Raw genomic sequence first — 18,496 nt, forward strand, 5'->3', positions numbered from 1 at the left:
ATGATTTATGTTGCTCTGATCCCTCCATCAGTTCACTAGTCCACAAGTTTTATTTTATCAGCTTAGTACTATTTACCGACTTTGTGTCATCACTAGTTTTAGGTTGCTTGAAGTTCAAAACTTGGCTACTGATTAAATGTTTATCATAAAGATTTGGTAAGTACAGGGGTTGGGCAATTAATCAAATTAATTTAATTACCGTACTTTCCCCACTACAAGGCGCACCAAAAAGCTTTAATTTTTTTAAAACCTGATGGTGCGCCTTATAATCAGGTGCACCTTATATGTGGATCAATATTGTGACTGTTTCTTTTGTGTGTTTACAGTTGGTCATATTGAGATCATATTGACATTAACTTAATATGCTATTGAGAGTTTAGAGTTATTATTTGAGTTATTATTGTTATTACTTTGAGTATTACTATATTCTGATTTAAAACGTTTTCAAATTCCACTAATTGATGGTGCGCCTTATAATCCGGTGCGCCTTATATATGGAAAAAGTTTTAAAATCTGTCATTGATTGAGGATGCGCCTTATAATCCGGTGCGCCTTATAGTGCGAAAAATACGGTAATACGTTTGAAAACACATTTTACTTGCTGTCAACAGAAAATGTCACATGACCAACAGATGAGCCATAATTGGTTGTTACCCGGGACTTGAGTACAGCTGATAACATTTTCAGTTGACAGCAAGTTGAAAAATATATTTTCAAATATAATTGAACAATTGAAGAAAATCAAGATTTAATTTTGTAATCATATTGCCCAGCCCTCAGAATTACTTCTGTCAGAAAATCACACCATGTTTAAAATACTAAGAATGTTTTGAGGTAACGTCGGCTGTTCCTTTGTATTACCAAAGCATATAAGTTATATTTTTCTCGATTTTAGTGCAGTGACCGATAGCAGACACCCTCTTCAAACTGACATTCCCGGGACATAAAACAAGAGCAATGAAAGAGCATATTTGAATGCAAGAGCTTGAAAGGCTGCGAGATCACTGGTGGTGTGAACTGAATGTGAGCCATGAATACTGTATGGAGGCAATAGACTGCAAGTGACACCCATGCCTTGGCGCAGTCACTGCCCCCCCGCTCTATCCTTTGCATGCATACTGTGAAATATTCCTGTTTTTAGAAAAGGTGTCAAACGCATGGATCGGAATGACCAAAATGTACGTTTTTTTTTTGTTTTTTTTTGCTTGTTGTGTGCTTTGGTGTACAATACAATGCGAGTGAGTTAAATGTTCTGCAAAATGTCAATTATCTACTGCAAATAATGTTTTTGTTTTGTTTTGTTTTTTCAAATTAGGGATGTTCAGTATTATTTCTTTTTCAGAAAGATACCAGTATGGGGACTCTATTCCAAATACTGATACCACAAGTAGTTTTGCAACACAAAAATTCTCGCCAAAATCATTGAAAAATAATTTTAATGGAATACCTACATATTCCACTATAGTATTTTCTTTTAATTTTGTCATGAAATTAATAGCAAATGTATTTTTTGTATTATTGTGTATTATTTATGTTTGTGTTTGTTAAACTGCCATCACAAGTACCTACTTCTCTGATACCTTGAAAAAAAAAAAGACCAGGTATTTGCCTGATACTGCCTGTCATTTAATTAATGAGTGTTCGATCTATACCAGTAAGCTATTGTGACAAGTAGAATAATTTAATGGCTGCCCAGTAAAACTGGATCTTTGACGTCTACAGACGTCAATGGCAGTGAATGAGTTTAATATAAACTCATTTAAATCAACTCAAAATCCTGATACAGAAAGACATCATCTTACGGTAATGGATGCCTCCCTGTCTTTTTGTTGTTTTACAGTAAAGTGAAACCTGTATTCAAGCAGTTCTACAGCAATAATTCAATGATAAATGCTCCACCTTTTTCTCCCTCTAATGTTTTTTTTTTCTTTTCCTTCCGATCGCTGCAGGCGCGGTGCTGATGCAATGCTGACACAAAAAGCTGCTTCCAGTTCTTTTAATGACGCTCACACGTTTGGACAGTAAGTCACGCTTTCCTCTCAATGTTTTTACCTTTTGAAGTCTGAAACGTAGGTTCTTTCTTACATTAAAATAGAACAAACTATTAAGACTAATTCAAGGAGACAAGACAAACGGGGATTGCACAAGCCTGTTTCAATAAGGTGGTTCTATTTTTCTGAAGCATTAAGTCGACTTTTTAGTGTGCCTTATTTTATGCCATCATATGATAGAGATTTTTTTAAAGCATAAATATTTTATGAGTACATTCTCACTTGAATATCTAGATTTATGCGCTGACAAGCCAAGCAAGAACATTGATCTACAGTGGATATAAAAATGTCAACACAACCCTGTAAAAGGCCATTTTTTAAAATGCATAAAAAAAGAAAAATAAATTTGATATAAAATGTGAAAAATAATGAAGAAGATGGGAATCTTACCACAGTGATCACACAACATTTTTTCACTCCCTTCTATATTTTTTAATTTATAACCTTTGATGCATGGGTCTCAGTTTAAATCCCCAATGTCTTAATTAATACATATCATGATTTCACATGCAATTTTTATAATGCTGTTTTGAGGTTCATTTTCCTTGTTATGTTTTGGATGATTTTTTTCAGTTATCAATTGTAACGTGAAATAGGACCATTTTTTTTGGACTACGAGGAGGAATTATGATACAACCCTATAAATATTACCAAGCAACTAGTACAGCAAACGCTTGAAGTGGTGAGGAACAATCCAAACTTTAATGTTGTGCGACCTGATAGGGGAAAAGCACTCATTAAGAGAGCTTATTGCATTGAGCATTTGTATATATTTTTTTGAAACACAAATACAGTGGTCATATTGGAGATAAGCTTGCTTAAGAACTCATTTCCGATTAAGTTCTGTTACTACAGACATAACTCAAATGAGTAAACTCAACCCCTCCCCCCTTTTCCTTTTTTGTATGAAGCAACTTCAAAAATTGTGTATTTATATATCAAATAACCCAGCGGGTTAGGTCACACTGACCCAAATAGTTACATCAATCCTTTTCTAACCCTTTTTAAAAAAATTTTTTAGTGTGTATTAGTTGTTTTAGCAGTAAATATTCATCTGTGACTGATAATTTAGACATACAGTAAATTTAGTGGTCATCATGAAGATAAGCTTTCGTAAGGGGGTTATTTTATATAGTAAAATCTAAACCCAAGTTCGTACTCTAAAAAAACAGCGGGTTTAAAAAATAACCCAAATTTGAGTCAAAAAGAACCAACCCAATATATTGGTCAACATGACTTAACTTTCTGGGTTGTTAAGCACAAACCTAAAACATCCCAGAAACATTGGTTGTTATTTATAAAACCAAGGGATTGGGTCATTTTTTTTTAACCTGTTTTTAATGTACTAGTTAGGAATTTAAAGGCCTTAAATATAAATGTACATGTCCGTGTTACTAAAAAAGTGTTGGGTGATTACGCATATGAAACTGGTGGGGTTCGGTACCCTCAACAAGGTTAAGAACCACTGAACCAATCTGAAAAAAAAAATCACCCGAGGATCATCGTGAACTAAATAATGGATTACGAACCCCATAAGAATGAATTTTCCAGGCATTTCTGCAAATGAACCAATTTGTATTTTATTCAATCCATGGAAGGACAGCGATGATGCAAACAAGACGGAAATAGTTTTAGTGCAGTTCATCTGCTTGGCTGGCGAGCATCCTCCCACCCCCTCCACGTGAGAGATAAGGCCTCATCTGACTCCTCAGACTGTAGTGACTCTCATGACCAGCTCTCGCGCGTTACTGCTGGCTTGGCTGCGAGCCTCCGACGGCCTCAGGTGGCTGAGCAAGTGCAGGAGGTTGTAGGGGCAATGCGGGTCGGCTACCGCGCCGCCATCGGGGTTCCCGTTGGTCGCCGGCGCCACCACGGTGGTCGACGCGGCGCCGGCGGCCGTGGAGGCGACCACCATCAGCGAGGAGGTGGAAGTGGACACTCCGAGCCCAGTCTGGTAAGCCTGGCCGGGCTGATGAGTTCTGTCCACCGTCACGTCCTTCAGGTCAACGTTGTCCATAGATTTGTCATAGTTGAGGACCTTCCACTGCTGGTTGACAGCCTGCCAGCGGTGGAAGATGCGGAACACGGAAGGCCCCTCGTGGACAATTAGCGCTGCGGAGGCATCGATCAGAAAGGGCAACTTCCATTAGGTTCGAGTTAGTTAAGCACAAGCCCAGATTCATTTGACCCGGAAAAACTGTCAATATAGCATTTTCTTTGTTTTAAATTCAGGTTAGCAAAAGTAAAGCGTTTCTTTTCTGGTGTCGTTCAATAATCTCTAAAGCGCGGTTTGAAATTACTTATTGATTTTTGTGTTGGTTGAACTCACGTAGGAGAGACTAATCTTTTTGTAACGCAAAAAGCAGTCCAGCGTAAATAATCGTTTCAACTTGCATCCTACTGCCGACAAAATTAAGGTTCTGGACTTATGAAATAATCACGTGAACAAAAGCAAATACATATTTGATGCTGTGTTGGGTAAATTCGAATGATGTGACGTTCAGGACTGAGTTTTTATTTAAGGGTTTTAAAATTACAATGAAGCAGCTCGTTTCTTTTTAAAATTAAAAGCAAGTCGCTTTTTACTTGTATCCTTTGAGTTCTAATTTTTTCCTGAACTGAATTAATTTCCAAAGTAATCAATTACTGTAGGTAATCCAATACTTTAGAACCTCAAGGAATGACTTCAACAATTGCCTAAAGTAACTGATTATTTCAGTGCTTAATGTCCTGAAGTAATTAATTACTGTGCTTATTTTGGTACTTCATCACCTAAATAAACTAAATAAACAAATTAGTATCAGCCATTTTTAAACCCTACTTTAGGCAAACATTTGAAGAGTAGAAAAAAATTATGTACCTTGCATTGAGTGTCTGTAGTTGTAAAAAATTAAAAAAAAAAATAATGACTTACCTAATTATCTTTTTTGACTGTCAATGACAGCTGAGCATTGTTATGTTTAAAAAGGCAGAATGAATGTAATAATCTTACAAGGTGACCCCCCCCCCAACCGTCCTCTGAAATTAGACTGCAGCTATCACATTTATTTTCACGTTGTTTAAGTGATAGACAAGAAATCATCTGTTCATCTTTTTAACACGCCCACACTCACTTTAAATAACAGTCTGCTGGATGACAAGTTCATCTCTTAAATGACTTGCTGTCAATCCTGACCGCACAGGAGATAATTAGTCCTCACCTCCTTCATATCCTGCTTATTCCTGCAGTGACGCTCAAAGAGTTTTCCTAATGCCGGATGCCATCCAATGGTCTATCTCGGGAGGACGTCGATCTTAAACCGGATTGATGCTACAAATGTCACTTTCATCATCACATGCCCCCCCCCCCTCCCCCCCTTTCAGCGAGGGACTCTCAAAGTGTCACTTTGTTAGAAATCTATTCAAATGTATGCAGTGAAAGCTACTTCAAAGATGATCACGTTCTTGTTGGGTGGATCAAAAAAACTGTGACCTAGCAGTTGCAATTTTAATGCATTTCATTTGTTTTATGATCTCTTCTGAGACAATATGCGTTTAGACAGACGTTACGACTAGTTGCACAAGCTAATGATATTTTAATATGGGAGCTGTATCAACAATTGTGCCTTTACAAAGCTATTGCTCAGGAAGTAATTTCATATTATTGTGCAGGACAGTATGGCAGAAAAGAAATGATCATTTTTCAAAATTGTTCAGCCCTGTCCTCAACTCACTTTTTTCTCAGCACAATACGACAGTGGAAGACATTAGTGTAATCAACACTTCTGACATGTTATTTTCTTGGTTCTCGTGAATCCATCATCGGCAGCTCACCTATGCAGACGACGTCCATGAAGCCGTACATGCCGTAGCAGATCTGGAAGAGCAGGTCTTGCCGCTGCCAGCGTGCTGACGGGCTGAACGAGGACCACACTAGCCAGGAGATACTGGCCATTAGGAAGAGAGAGCCCAGGATGGCCGCGGCAATCTGCACTTTCTCGATCACCGTGAGTGAGATGGCTTGCCACTGCGGGACCACACACAAGTAAGGTTAGTCATGATTCGAGTAAGGTACCACTGTGCTGTATTTCAGACGATTTTTTTTTATTTTTATTTTATCGCAGTACTGTAATCCCTCGTTTTTCGCGGTTAATGGGGACGACGAAAGAGTTTGGAAAGCTGTTGCCTAGACTGCTTTTTAATAAATTGAAAATTCAAGTGCAAACTCTGCCTGTTATCATGTTTGGTCATCTATAGGATTTACTTTAGATCGTCAACTGCGGACCTCTGTGATCCTCACTACAGCCAAGAGATGGAAACGGGAAGGGATAACAGTACAGTTATTGTATACAGTTAACTCGTCTGTCATGCATGGAGTGAAACCTGAACGCACGTCTCTCTGCAGCATTTTTTTCCCCATGAGAAAAATGTGTGATGCACTGAGGGCGCAATAGGTGAGGCACGATGTAGTGAAGGATCATTGTCTTCCTTGAGATATTGGTTGTCTTTGTGCACCGTCTAGTGGTCGAATGTCTGATTCTTTTTGTGGGTTTAAAAACGTGATTTTTCAGTTTTTGAGTGGGTTTTTATTGAATACCAGATTAGCACATGGAGCTGACCAAAATAATGGAAAGCATTTCTCTAAAAGCATAGGTATAAAACAGAACTCAAATTCCCTTTTAACTGGGCTGGGTTAATAGATCAACGAGATGGAAGCAAAACATGCTTGAATTTCCATCTCTTTATGAAAAAATTGAATTGACAGTGCAGAAAATGCACAAACATTATAAATCATTTACAGATTGCAAAAAGGTTGAACATTGTTTTCCAAAGTAAAAGCAGGGTTTTGCATTTGTTTTTAATGAATTTTTCATTCAAAACAAGTATGTTTAATCAGTATTCATGAAAGCCCACAGAAATCTGAGAAAATTTACTATGCTGAAATGATCAAGGACGTGGACAGTTTAAAAATTAAGGCCACCAACAAATAATTACAGGGTATATTATTTTGATCATTAGTGAATTGTCAATTAAGCGCTGCACATCAACTGTGATGTTTTCACCAAGTGCTCAGTTGGGTTCTTTCCGTCTTTGTCACTGCAATCCACACACAAAGTTTGAGGGGATTTGCCATTCCTAGTTTGCACATCACTTTGGGCAAGTGCTTGGAAATTGAGTACATGATGTAAATAGACCGCAATGCCACCAAAGCACTTTATACTGTGAGTTATTCACCCGTTTTACCTCCCACTCATATGGCAGAGTTGCAGTTTAAGGTACTTTGAGTTCTGCATTATGCTCACAAATGCGTGTAGCTGGCTGGGAGGGAAAAATCTGTCATCCTTTTCAAGTGTAAATTGAATCTGTCCAACACTGTCAGCATTTAGGGCAACTCGGCAAATCTCGACAGAAACATCAAAACAGACTTTTGAATTGACGAGGTGAGGCCTCACCTGCAGTGGGTTCTTTGTGCTTATGGCGATGACCTGGTACTTGTAATAGCAGAGCTCACAGGCCCAGGAACCTCGCTCGCTGATCCACTTGATGAGGCAGGGTTGGTGCGTGCAGCGGACCGAGCCGCTGCACCGACATGGGCTCAGGAGCTCCCCCTGCATCCAAACAAGAAGAATTACCTCGCGCTTCTTTGGGATCAAAATGGTGCACACACAGGGATTTTTAACATTTTTATACGGGGAAAAAAAAACAGCATGTGTGCCTACTGCAGTCAGTTGTAGTACCGAGAATAAACTGTTACATGTGGCAGGGTGCCACAGGACATCCAAATTCACAAAAAATACAAAGAGGAACAAAGCATACGTGCTAGGTTAACTGTTAGCTTGTCTACATCTGTGACAAAATATTGTCATTTTTATCGCAGTGATCAATGACTTGGTTGTTCTCAAACATTTTACACCAAATATGAGCTGAAAAAAAACAACACTAAGTGCCTCAAATACCAATACAATGATCAACATTGAAATCACAGCAGTGTAGTAGGTCTAAAGTTTTAATGAAATTAATTATTTGCTTGTGTTGGACAGAATATATAACGCAGCTCCATCTAATGGATGCACAACACAACCCCAAACACAACCCCAGCCACTACCCTAGCTTCTATTCTATGCCTCTTATAATGCGGTGCATCTTATATATGAAAACAGATTTAAAATAGGCCATTCACATTCAGGGTGCGGTTTATTATCCGGTGCGCCTTATGGTGCGGAAAATACGATAATATTTTTATATTACAAGACTGTGGCTTGAGCACATAAACATCACATTTATAGGTTTTCTGCAAATAACAAATAACCATGTAGCCCAGATTGTTTAATGACACATGGAAATATACCTACACATTATTAGCATACTGAAATTAAGAGAGAAGGAAAGTAGTGGGGGGTAGGTGGAGGAGAAAAATGTCCGTCCACAGATGGTCCGAGTGGGCGTGTATTGGCAGGGCCATCAGAACACTTGTGACGTGTCCGGCGGGACTCGACACGCTTGCTGTGACTGTCCCGATCGCCGCCAAGAGCTGAAAAGCCGGGCTGGAGAGCGAATGGGAGCATCTGATAACAAATGTGGCATTCCAGCCCACACGCACAGGAAGTGACAACTAAATGTCCTTTTGTTGATCAAACAACAAAAAAAAATAGAAAAAAAAATAGAACAACGTACCCGTCTGTATTCCGATGACACAGCTTTTGCATTGTTTTGCAATGCATTATCACTAAAACAGTCCCGTGCTATGCATTTTCTCCCCGATGCCCTCAGTGCGGAGGTAAATAATGACATGATGCTGAATTAGCGATAGCTTCTGGTATTACTCAAAAAGCCTGGCCTCCATCCAAGTGCACTCCATTAACTTTAGGAGAAGGAAAATTGCAGCATAATAAACTGCGACAGAAAGAGCATGATTTTTTTTTTTTTTTTTAATTGGCAACAGCACTCGGGCAACAAGCATTTCTTTTTATGAGCGCCGGCAAAACGGTGGACATCTGGAAAAACAGGAAAATAAATAAAATGGTTTTAATGTGGTCGCATTAAAGTTCAAACGAGGATATGTGGTGTAGCCACTTTCTTGCTTTTAGAGGTCAATTAAGGTCAACCATCTTGCTTGACACAACATTCATTTTTTTCTTCATATTGAACAGAGTTTTCTAACTGCAGTGCTTCAAATTTGAGATCCATATACAAATAAATATATATGTATACGTAATTTAATAGATGTCATGTTTTGAGCACTTCTCAATGTAGTCATTTCATGCAACGTTTTCTAGTGATCACATAACACGTCTGTGACAAATGAGCGGTCCTTGACAGAGTGACAAGTCCACTTTATACTGTATTAAATGGCATGACTATAAAACCTAATACGGACATTGTTAACCTTAAAGATGAAAAGCTCATCCTACCCTTGTCCCATAATGCAAGCAACACAATTAAATTGTTGTCACAGGCCACACCAAATGGCAAATCATCATTTGAAACACAGTTCTTAGATCGAAATTTCCATGAAAACCTTACAAGTAGTGAGGAGGGGATGATATTTAAGCTCAATAAGATCTTCAAAGTTGTTTGGGGTAGAGACCGAATCGTCATGTTTGCCCTATTTCATCTGCTGAGAAATACTACAGCTTTAAAAGGCCCAAAAACTCAAATGATGTCCTTAACTTCCTTTGAAATAGTCAGTATCTTTTTCCTAAGGTATTGTTATGGAGGTTTGAAAGATGTACAAATAAGTAGAGCTTTTTAGCTAGCAACATTCAAATTGCTGTAACTGTCAGTTTTCAAGGCATCTCCATGTTTTATGTCATTAGAAAGGGGAATTAGAATCAAAGAATAACACAATTTTCTTTTTTGATAAATGAAAACCCTTTTGTCAGAGCCAGTCACAATTTTCTAAAATCTGCGGGAATTTTTGCAGCACGTTGAGATAGTTAGATATGATCACGGAACAAAATATGCAATATTATGCAGAGTCTGCTTTGCATTTTACTGGTGTCTCAAGTGATGATTGCTAGAGGAATAAATTGGAACGTTTTAACTGAGCCGAGACACGAGGAAGCCCACTTCCCAGGAGATTAATTTAAGAGGTACGACGAGGGTAAAAAAAAAAAAAAAAAAAAAAAAAATTCTATTGGCGTTCAAATGAGTTCTGTTATGTCTGAGATAAAATGGAGGAGAGAGGCCTGGATCAAGATGAGCGTCGTCGTCTTTTTATTTTTTTATTTGCGTTTCCTCTGGGCCATTTCCAACAAAATGGCAGAGCGTCTGTCCTCCGTAAAATGCAGGAAGCATCACGCCGAGCCATACAGGAAGAATGACACTATGCCGCTCCCCTCGAGTCTTCTTATTGTGTCCAAGTGCATTAGCTGTGTTGCCATTTAGCAAGCAAACTCAGATCTAAAATGAAGACATGATAGAAGCAATCGTTCCGAAAACGGCACCTTTACATCCCCCTGCAGGATTCATTTTCTATAAAATTGGACATAATTTCTCAAACACCTGGCTATTTGCTAGCAATTATAGCAAAGATAGAACTGAATATGACTTTGAGGCCAGTAAGGTGTAGAAACGAGTGAAGGCGCTTCGGAGTAACCCCGAGCTAAATTACTGATGGTGTCGTGATGGGACGAGAGCAGCTGCCATGCTGCTTCACACACTCGATGATCCATTCAAGTTATTAAGACAAAAAAAATGAAAATGAGGGGCTGCAACTCGTGCATCATGTAAAATCACCACAAATGCAGCTGTCGTTTTAGCGTTTCAGCTCAAAAAAGATCCAAGTTGTGAGTTTCAGTTGTTGGGTTTTTTTTGCAATGATCCTGCAAACCTCATGAAAGGAACAAAAAATAAAGCTTTTTTTAAAAAAAATTGTTAACATGGTATGGGAACTTTCAAACAATTAGTACATCTGTATTTTATCGTGTTTTTTTAACATTTTTTTAGGTGTAGTTCGGGGTTTTGATTTCTTTTGGGGAATTTTCACTATCATTTTTTTAAATAATTTAAAAGTCTTAAGAATGGAAATTTTGACTTCACTTCCCCTTTAAATGAATTGACGAATATGAAAACGAAAGACCCTTTTCCTGCAGTTTATGTTAGTTCTGCAAATGTAAAATTAGTCTAGCGGTTTTTTAAGGGAGGGCAAGTAAAAAATCGAAAAACAAACATGTTTTCTGGGTGTAGTTGTGACGGTAAGCTGAGCAGTGAGCAACTGTGATGTCATTTTCAGTCACCAGCATTGGCAAAATGGCCGCCCTGTGATGAATAAAAACAGGAGGGTTTTTGTTTATTCATATTTAACAAACACAATAATCAGAAAATAGGTTTATGCTAGATGGGGTGCATAGAAAATAATTGTAGAGAAAATGTTCATGTATTTTTTTATTTCGTTGACAAAAATATTTTTGGTAGTTTCTATTGAAACTTTTGTGTGCAATGCAAAAAAACAATGCTGGTTTAAGATTTCAAAATATTTGTGTGTGCTTTACACGCGCGCTGTCAGGGCGCTCGTGTAAACATATTGGAGTTATGCATGGAACGAAAGCCTGAAATTGTTCATTGGCAATTTCGCTCCCCCAGGGGACGTCTGTCTTGTCAAGGGAAGAATGAGGAAATTGTAACGTGAACAAAAAGACAGTGTTGCGGCTGTGATCATTGCGCCTATCCAACCTGGCAGCGAGGCGGTCCCATTGTTGTGGGATTCTTACGTAACAGCGATCATCCTCATTATCTCATTCTGTGCAAACAAGACGGTTATATTCGGAATTAGTCTTTTTGTACGTCGAGATATCGTAAGACAAAGGGAGAATTAGGTTGTAAAACATTCGATCTGGTTGGGAGCGGCCGCAGGCGCCAGGTTTTTCGCTATGTATTTTTAGACATAGTGGCAAGGACGCTTGGATTGGCTCCCTCGTTTGTTGTAGCGGGACGCTGCTCCGTGGTTTGGAGGAAAGAGAAGGAGGGAGGATGACTCTCACGGCTCCTGTGCGAGCACGGAGGCTGAGAGGGCTAACGATGCCTACAAAACAAAAGTATCTTTACTGTGTGCCATCATTCTAGTGTGCTTTTTGGAGCAGACAGGAAGGACCAGGGCTCGTTTTACCTCTGGAAACTGTCCCCGTGACTCACAACACTAAAAAGCTTTGGGTCCCAAAATTTACGCAGTAAAAGGGACAAAGTAAGTCTAAGGTTCAAACTGCAAGACGTGAGCAAAGAACATATTAAGAAATGTCACAGTATCATTTATTAAACTAATAGAATGAAGTTACATGTTGCATCCGTCATCATCTTCATATCGCAACCACTGATTTAACTTGGTCCATTTTGGTAGAAAAATCTAATTTGACTGTTCGTTTGTTTAGGTTCAACATGCTTGTTTTGTTGTTCTTCTCGACCTTCCAAAGTATTTTGTTTTCGCTTTTTAATTTCTAGCTCAATGTTACCTCATTGTGTGTTCCTTAAATGTCACTGACACTAAAAAAAAAATTGTGTTGAAAAAGCAGTGTTGATGTTGTTTCGGACCTAATGATATAGCACTTTTTCAGAGGCATTTTTTTCCCCTAACGTGATCCTGCAGACAAAAGGTCACTAGAAGAACTCAGATAAAAACGATACGTGATCAACGATATCAAAGCAAACATTGCAGACAAAGTTGGTAAAAATGTTCGTAAGTGTTCAAGTTTTGCTAAATAAAAGAATAAATGAGTAAATGGAGATTCATTTTTTTATTTAAAAAAGAAAAAACTAGGGGTGGAAATCTTTGGCTCACTATTGGTGTCTGGGTTTCAGAATCTATTTTCAATTCATAACTGTTTTCAATTCAAAACAATTTGATTCATGTTTTGAATTCAAAACAATTTGATTCAATTAAAAAGGAATTTTGCCTCAATCGATAGATGTGCAAAGAATTTCGTGCTATACATGTGACGATAATTCTCTACCATATAATCATTATACTACTTCAGTCTGCAGAGAAACAAAGTGTCATTTTTTTTTTTTTTACATTTATTAAGTTTTGATTTTCAAGGAGCAGGCCTTTTCCCACAAAAATAGACATGGACAACTACTACTCTTTGAAACTTGCTATAAATTGCATAGCTTTTATAGTATAAAATAAGATTAAGAAAAAAAGATAGCTTATACACTGTCATTTCACAGGGAATTGCAGTACTAAAATATGTGAAAAACTATTGCCCTAATGAAAAATACTTTGAATTTTCAGTACATTTATGACAATCTAGATATGAAAATGTTTTTTCTAGTGAGCAGCTAAATTGAGAGCACATGAAATGTCAAAACTACTGTACATGAATTAGTAAGCTACATTATTATTAGTCAATTAAAATATGTAAATATTGTTTGTTTGTGTTGCTGCGCCATTTCTGTTCAAATATCCATGGCTTCAAATGTTACGTCATGTAATGGTGTTTCAGATTATGTGGTAGCTTTGAGCTAATTCAGAAGTCAAAGCAAAACAATTGTGCAAAGGATAACTTGTTTCTGAAAAGAGGCACCACTGTATTTTAGGATGTCATTATCGTTGTACATCCAATTCAGATGTTCACATTTTGGCAGTCATCCAAAACTGTCAAAGCTTTTAAGGAAGGCATCTCATTGAGCATTTGTTCCAAGAGTCACCATTCACGTCACAATTAAGGCTTTTATGTCACTTAGCCTTGATAGTGAATGTGATTTAGGAACGCATGTGACAATTGCTCATTAAGCCCAATATTTTGTCTAATATATCAACTGAATTATTCTGTGAAATCTTGTTAAGATTATAACTGATTTTTAACAAGTACTCTCCTCGACATGGCTGCTAAGGATGTTTGAGCACCAATCTTGCTTTGTTTTTGTGATGAATAATAGGAATTAACTGCATGTCGAACGTTGCTTCTGGATCCTACTACGCTACCGTGACAGAAACACATTCACATTTGGATTAGGTTTTGATCTGAAGCGATCAGAGTTCATGTTTTTGTTTTTTTTTGACAGTCATTGACATTGTGCCACTTGTGATTGTGGTTTGTATAATCATTTTGCTTGAATCACCAATCTAAAGACTTTTGCAAAGCACTTTTGTATCTCACGCCATTTTTTCTTTTTTGTGTCTCGCAGCCTTGGGGATGGAAGTGTTGTTTGGAGAAGGATTGTCACATCAGATACGAGCCGCCTCGGTCTATGTGACAACCTTAAAAGCGAAGGCAGAAGAGAGGAACGACTAACATCCCCGCCGGCTCTATCACTCAGAGGCATGCAGACCTTCCACTTATCTCCCCTTTCAGAAACGTGCACGCTTCACACCTCAGCAGATCCATATCTGGGTTTGGCGGAGAGACAACAACCCCAACACAAGGCAGGCGGGCGAGGGACAAGGACTAGCGTTAAGAGATAAGATGGCGTTCAATCAAGCTTTATTGACCAGCCGTGACGTATCAAGGAGACGTCGATAATGTGGCGAGAGGAGGCCATGGGAAAGGCGTTGGGTTCTCTGCTGTTTTGTATGCGCTGCCAAATGTGCTGACTGTGCGATGAGATGGTGTGGGAAAGAAAAGAAAAAAATTCGCAAAGCAGCCTGTGGGCTCTGTGTTGGTAATAATTAAAAAGTGGGAGCTCAGAGGTGAAACGATGCAGAGAGATGCAGAAAGGGTAATTAGTTGAGATTGTAGGCCATTGAAAAGGCAATGACCATGAAATGATACAGTAAGTTGCATGTTTTACATTAAGGCAAGGGGACACGTTAATTGCGTTCCATCACATTTGATGCAGCCATTACCGCTTGGGGTTCAAGTTTTTAATTGATTGAGTCATTTCTATTTTATGCAGCTCTCGTTTTGGGTCGCTAAGCTACATGGGGGTCACTATATTACTGCATGTGATCTTTAAAAAAAAAAAAAAAAACTGTTGTCAGTACTGAACAACACTTTTTGGGTGGTAAAGAACAATTCCATCTTGTGATGGACAACCACTGGTAAAAATCTTTTTAAGATTTAGTAATCATTGGAATATCTGAAGCTAGCATAGCTACAGCTAGCTTATGTTTGTACTCTTGGACACATGCAGACATGACTGTGTCCTTTGTTGGTTGCACTTTCTGCTAATACGTCGACCAATATATTCTGGCTTCGGCAGTAGTTGAAAGTCCTTTGTAAACTTAGTGCAATTGGAAAAGATGCCCTAAAATATGATGGGCAGCATCAAGAATTAAACATTGACACAAATTATAAATCAAGTGGTCAACTCATTTCCTTCCATTTAGTGAGGCGATCTTAATTTTTCTGGACCAGCTTCTCATTTAAATACATTCGTTATGTGCTCCTTTCTGGGGAGCAATAAGGTCTGGTATTCATTTTTATTTATGAATGATTATTTTATTGGATTTAAAAAAAAAATGTTGGTCAAACTACAATTTCATCTTGATGCTATTTTCTTAGCAGCCTCTATAGCCAGCTTAAGGTCAAACCTTCCTTCTTTGCAGCAGCTATAACAGCCTTTCTTTTTTTTTTTTTTTTTTTTTTAAGATTAGGTTCTCTCCAGCAAGACGTTGGGAGTGCACGCAAGTTTTCTGACTTGTATTCATTTGATGTCCACTATAGAGCAGTATTCCCAATCACTCTGCTGTGACGATGTGTTGAGAAAGACAAGCAGGTATGATGCCAAAAACTATCTTGTTTTAATTCCCGCTTCCGGAAATCATTCATTATTACAAATATGATAGATTTTTCACTTTTGCTTGTGACATATAGTGACAGGTACAATGAATTTATGTATCGCCACCTGTTGCCATCCATACAGCAGAATCCCAACAGCATTGCCCTCAACTAAACGGGCTCAAACATACATTTGTGAGCAAAAGAAGAAGTGCTAGTCTTCAGTTCCCTGGAAAGGAAAAATAAGTGTCTTTTAAATTTGACAAAGCAGAAAGGACTACTGCAACAATCCTGCAAAATCAGGATATAAAAAGAAATCTCATAAATAAAATGAGCCTTCGAAATAGTGACAAATCAAGCCCCTCTCCCTGCTCTCAAATGTTGCAGGCGTGTCCGAAATGAGGCTCTGCTCAGCTGTTAACTCAAAGGATGCCAATTCATATGCTCCTGAGACCCAGCCTTTTTTATGTGTTTTGTTGCATTCTCCATTTTGGCTCAGCAAGACAAGTTAATTGCATCCCACTCAAATACATGAGACGCAGTTGGAAAGGCCAGGATGTCCTCGACTGAGCACTTGACTTAGGAGGGTTGCTGGAATGAGTCAAAATATATAGATGAAAACCAAATGTTTGCTAGTCTGGGTCTCAGAGAATATTGCAACATTCATAGGTCTACCCAGCCCAACATGTTTGTCAAAAGCCAGAATCCATTTCTGAGCAAGAAGCCACTGGCCTGCCCCAGAATCAACCTTATTCGCCTTAGTGTGAAGAAGAATATTAATGCTTTCCCCCATTTATAAGTTATCAAAATATATTAGTCCATCATAAATTATTGTTCGCCCCTTAAAAACGGGCTATTGCAAACAAATTTTGTCGATTAGATTGCAGTACTGTAGTGCACTACTTGTAACACCTAAAAAAAAATGAACAGAAAAGATGAAAAATCATTTAACCACTTAACCGCCAGTTCAGTCGTGTGGACTTCTGAGTTTGCACCTTTTTTTTTCAATTTAGTTTTCTCTTCAAACATGTATGATGTATTCAGAAACAATTCCAAGAATGTACTTGATGCTTCAAAAGCGAGCCAAACATTTGTGGTGATTTTGCAGTCATTTCTGTGGGCTAAATTGATTTGATTTACAGCATAGTCAACAAAGCAGTCCTGTGAATAGTAAAAATAGCTTGCAAAAATTCACAAGTAGCAAATGACACCCCCTCAAAAAGGGGGAATTACAATTACCTAGGCAAGCCACAAGATGGCAGCAAAGGCTACATTAAGTGTAAATGAAGCGCCTCAATTCACTTCAATTGGTAACCAGATGGTGCCAAGATGTTAAAAAAATGCAAAAGGAAAATTTGTGAATATGTAAGTTTGACCGCACAAAAACTGATAGAATTGTAAATGTAGGTGCCACTTTAGTACTTTTTTTTTTCTTTTTTGTTGGGCGTGGGGGGTGCCGTGAATTGTAAGCTGTGCCTGGTTCAAGGTTGGCAAACACCGCAGTATTGCACATAATGTACGTAGCCTATAGGTTGTATGCGGCTGTGTTTGTCAGTCAAACGTGCATCAAATGAAGCGTGTGAAGGAAGTTGAAGCATTGCACTCACATGCTCCGGTCCTTGGAAGCAGATCCTGCACACGGGCGTCCTGAAGCCGCTTTCCGTGTAGCTGGTGAGGGAGAACCTCTCCTCCAGTTTGCCCTTCGAGCAGTCGTCCGTGGAGCTGCCGCATCCGCGCAGCGCCGCCGACAGCTCCGCGGCGTCCACCCAGCCCGGCACCGCCGGTCCTCGCTCAGTGCCGGTGGAGGCGGCGGCTGCTGCTGCCGCGGGCGGGGTGCCTCGCTCGGCGACGCCCGGCTCGCGGCTCTGAGTGGCTTGTCCGCTCATGGGGCTGAGCGGAGGCGGAGGCGCCGGCGCCGGCGGCCCGAGCAGGAGCAGCCTCAGGTCACCAAGCAGGACGCAGCAGCGGCTCTTCAGCATGCCCTGGCCGCGCAGCATCGGCCCTGCGGGTCCTTGTGTACCCAGCCGGCCACCGAGTCACAGCAGTACCGCGGCGCAGGGGCGCACTGCGCGTCCCCTCATGTGGCGCTTGAATGGGATGACCTGACGGGATATTTACGACCTAGTATTCCGAATGAACGGCTTTTACCGTCCGGCCAAGACCAAGTAAATCCAAAAGGCGAACAAATCCCACGGATGTAAACAAGTGTCCGAAGCCATTGGGCGGAGTGAATGGGGATGCTGGAGGAGGAAAGTCAAACGTTAGATTGATGGGCTTGTGCATTTGACTAACAAGGATGTGGCCCATCGGTGACCACTGTCGTCGTCTTCTACTCACGGCCTTATTGGCACATTGCGAACTACAATCTGCCTTGAAATAATAAAGCAACGTCACTGTGATCGCCTTAATGTGGGAGGCAGACGAGTCCGACGTGTCTTACCTGGCCAGCTACGCCGATTTCTGCACGGTTTTTTTGAACCCGCTACCCAGCCCCTCCACGCATGCTGTCAGTGTCGCCTCCGTGGGAAGGAAGCTACGTGGACGTGGCCGGTGATGATGGGGGGGTTCATCCAGGCGTCCTGCCGTGGGCGAAGAAAGCATCCGGTAAGCGTGGTGCTGTGTGAGCACTGGCTGTTGCTGTCGAGTGGATGGATGCTGCCGAGCATGCAGCCTGGGACAGAGCCCAGACCAGACGCCCTGCACACGTCATACATGTAGCTGCACATCACAGGCAGAGGAGAACATTTAAAAAGTCCGCTGCTTTCTCGGCTAAAACACAATGTCACCTCAGCATTCCTCTATAGGTAAATA

General features: G+C 39.8%; 1 protein-coding gene across 1 annotated transcript; it reads right to left on the reverse strand.

Annotated features, from left to right (window-relative positions):
* Positions 1–3,605: 3,605 nt before the first annotated feature.
* LOC148423843 (E3 ubiquitin-protein ligase MARCHF4-like) lies at positions 3,606–18,402 on the reverse strand. The gene is made up of 5 exons (XM_088415832.1): positions 18,126–18,402; positions 17,293–17,925; positions 7,484–7,639; positions 5,865–6,057; positions 3,606–4,163 (listed from the first exon to the last, which is right to left on the reverse strand). Exons 2-5 carry the CDS (start codon positions 17,680–17,682, stop codon positions 3,760–3,762), a joined length of 1,143 nt encoding a protein of 380 aa, XP_088271958.1. The 5' UTR covers positions 17,683–17,925; positions 18,126–18,402; the 3' UTR covers positions 3,606–3,759.
* Positions 18,403–18,496: the final 94 nt, after the last annotated feature.

Source organism: Hippichthys cyanospilos, chromosome 5 (genome assembly GCF_059441005.1).
Source record: "Hippichthys cyanospilos isolate Australia breed blue-spotted pipefish chromosome 5, RoL_Hcya_1.0, whole genome shotgun sequence".
In the NCBI taxonomy this organism is placed as follows: Eukaryota; Metazoa; Chordata; class Actinopteri; order Syngnathiformes; family Syngnathidae; genus Hippichthys; species Hippichthys cyanospilos.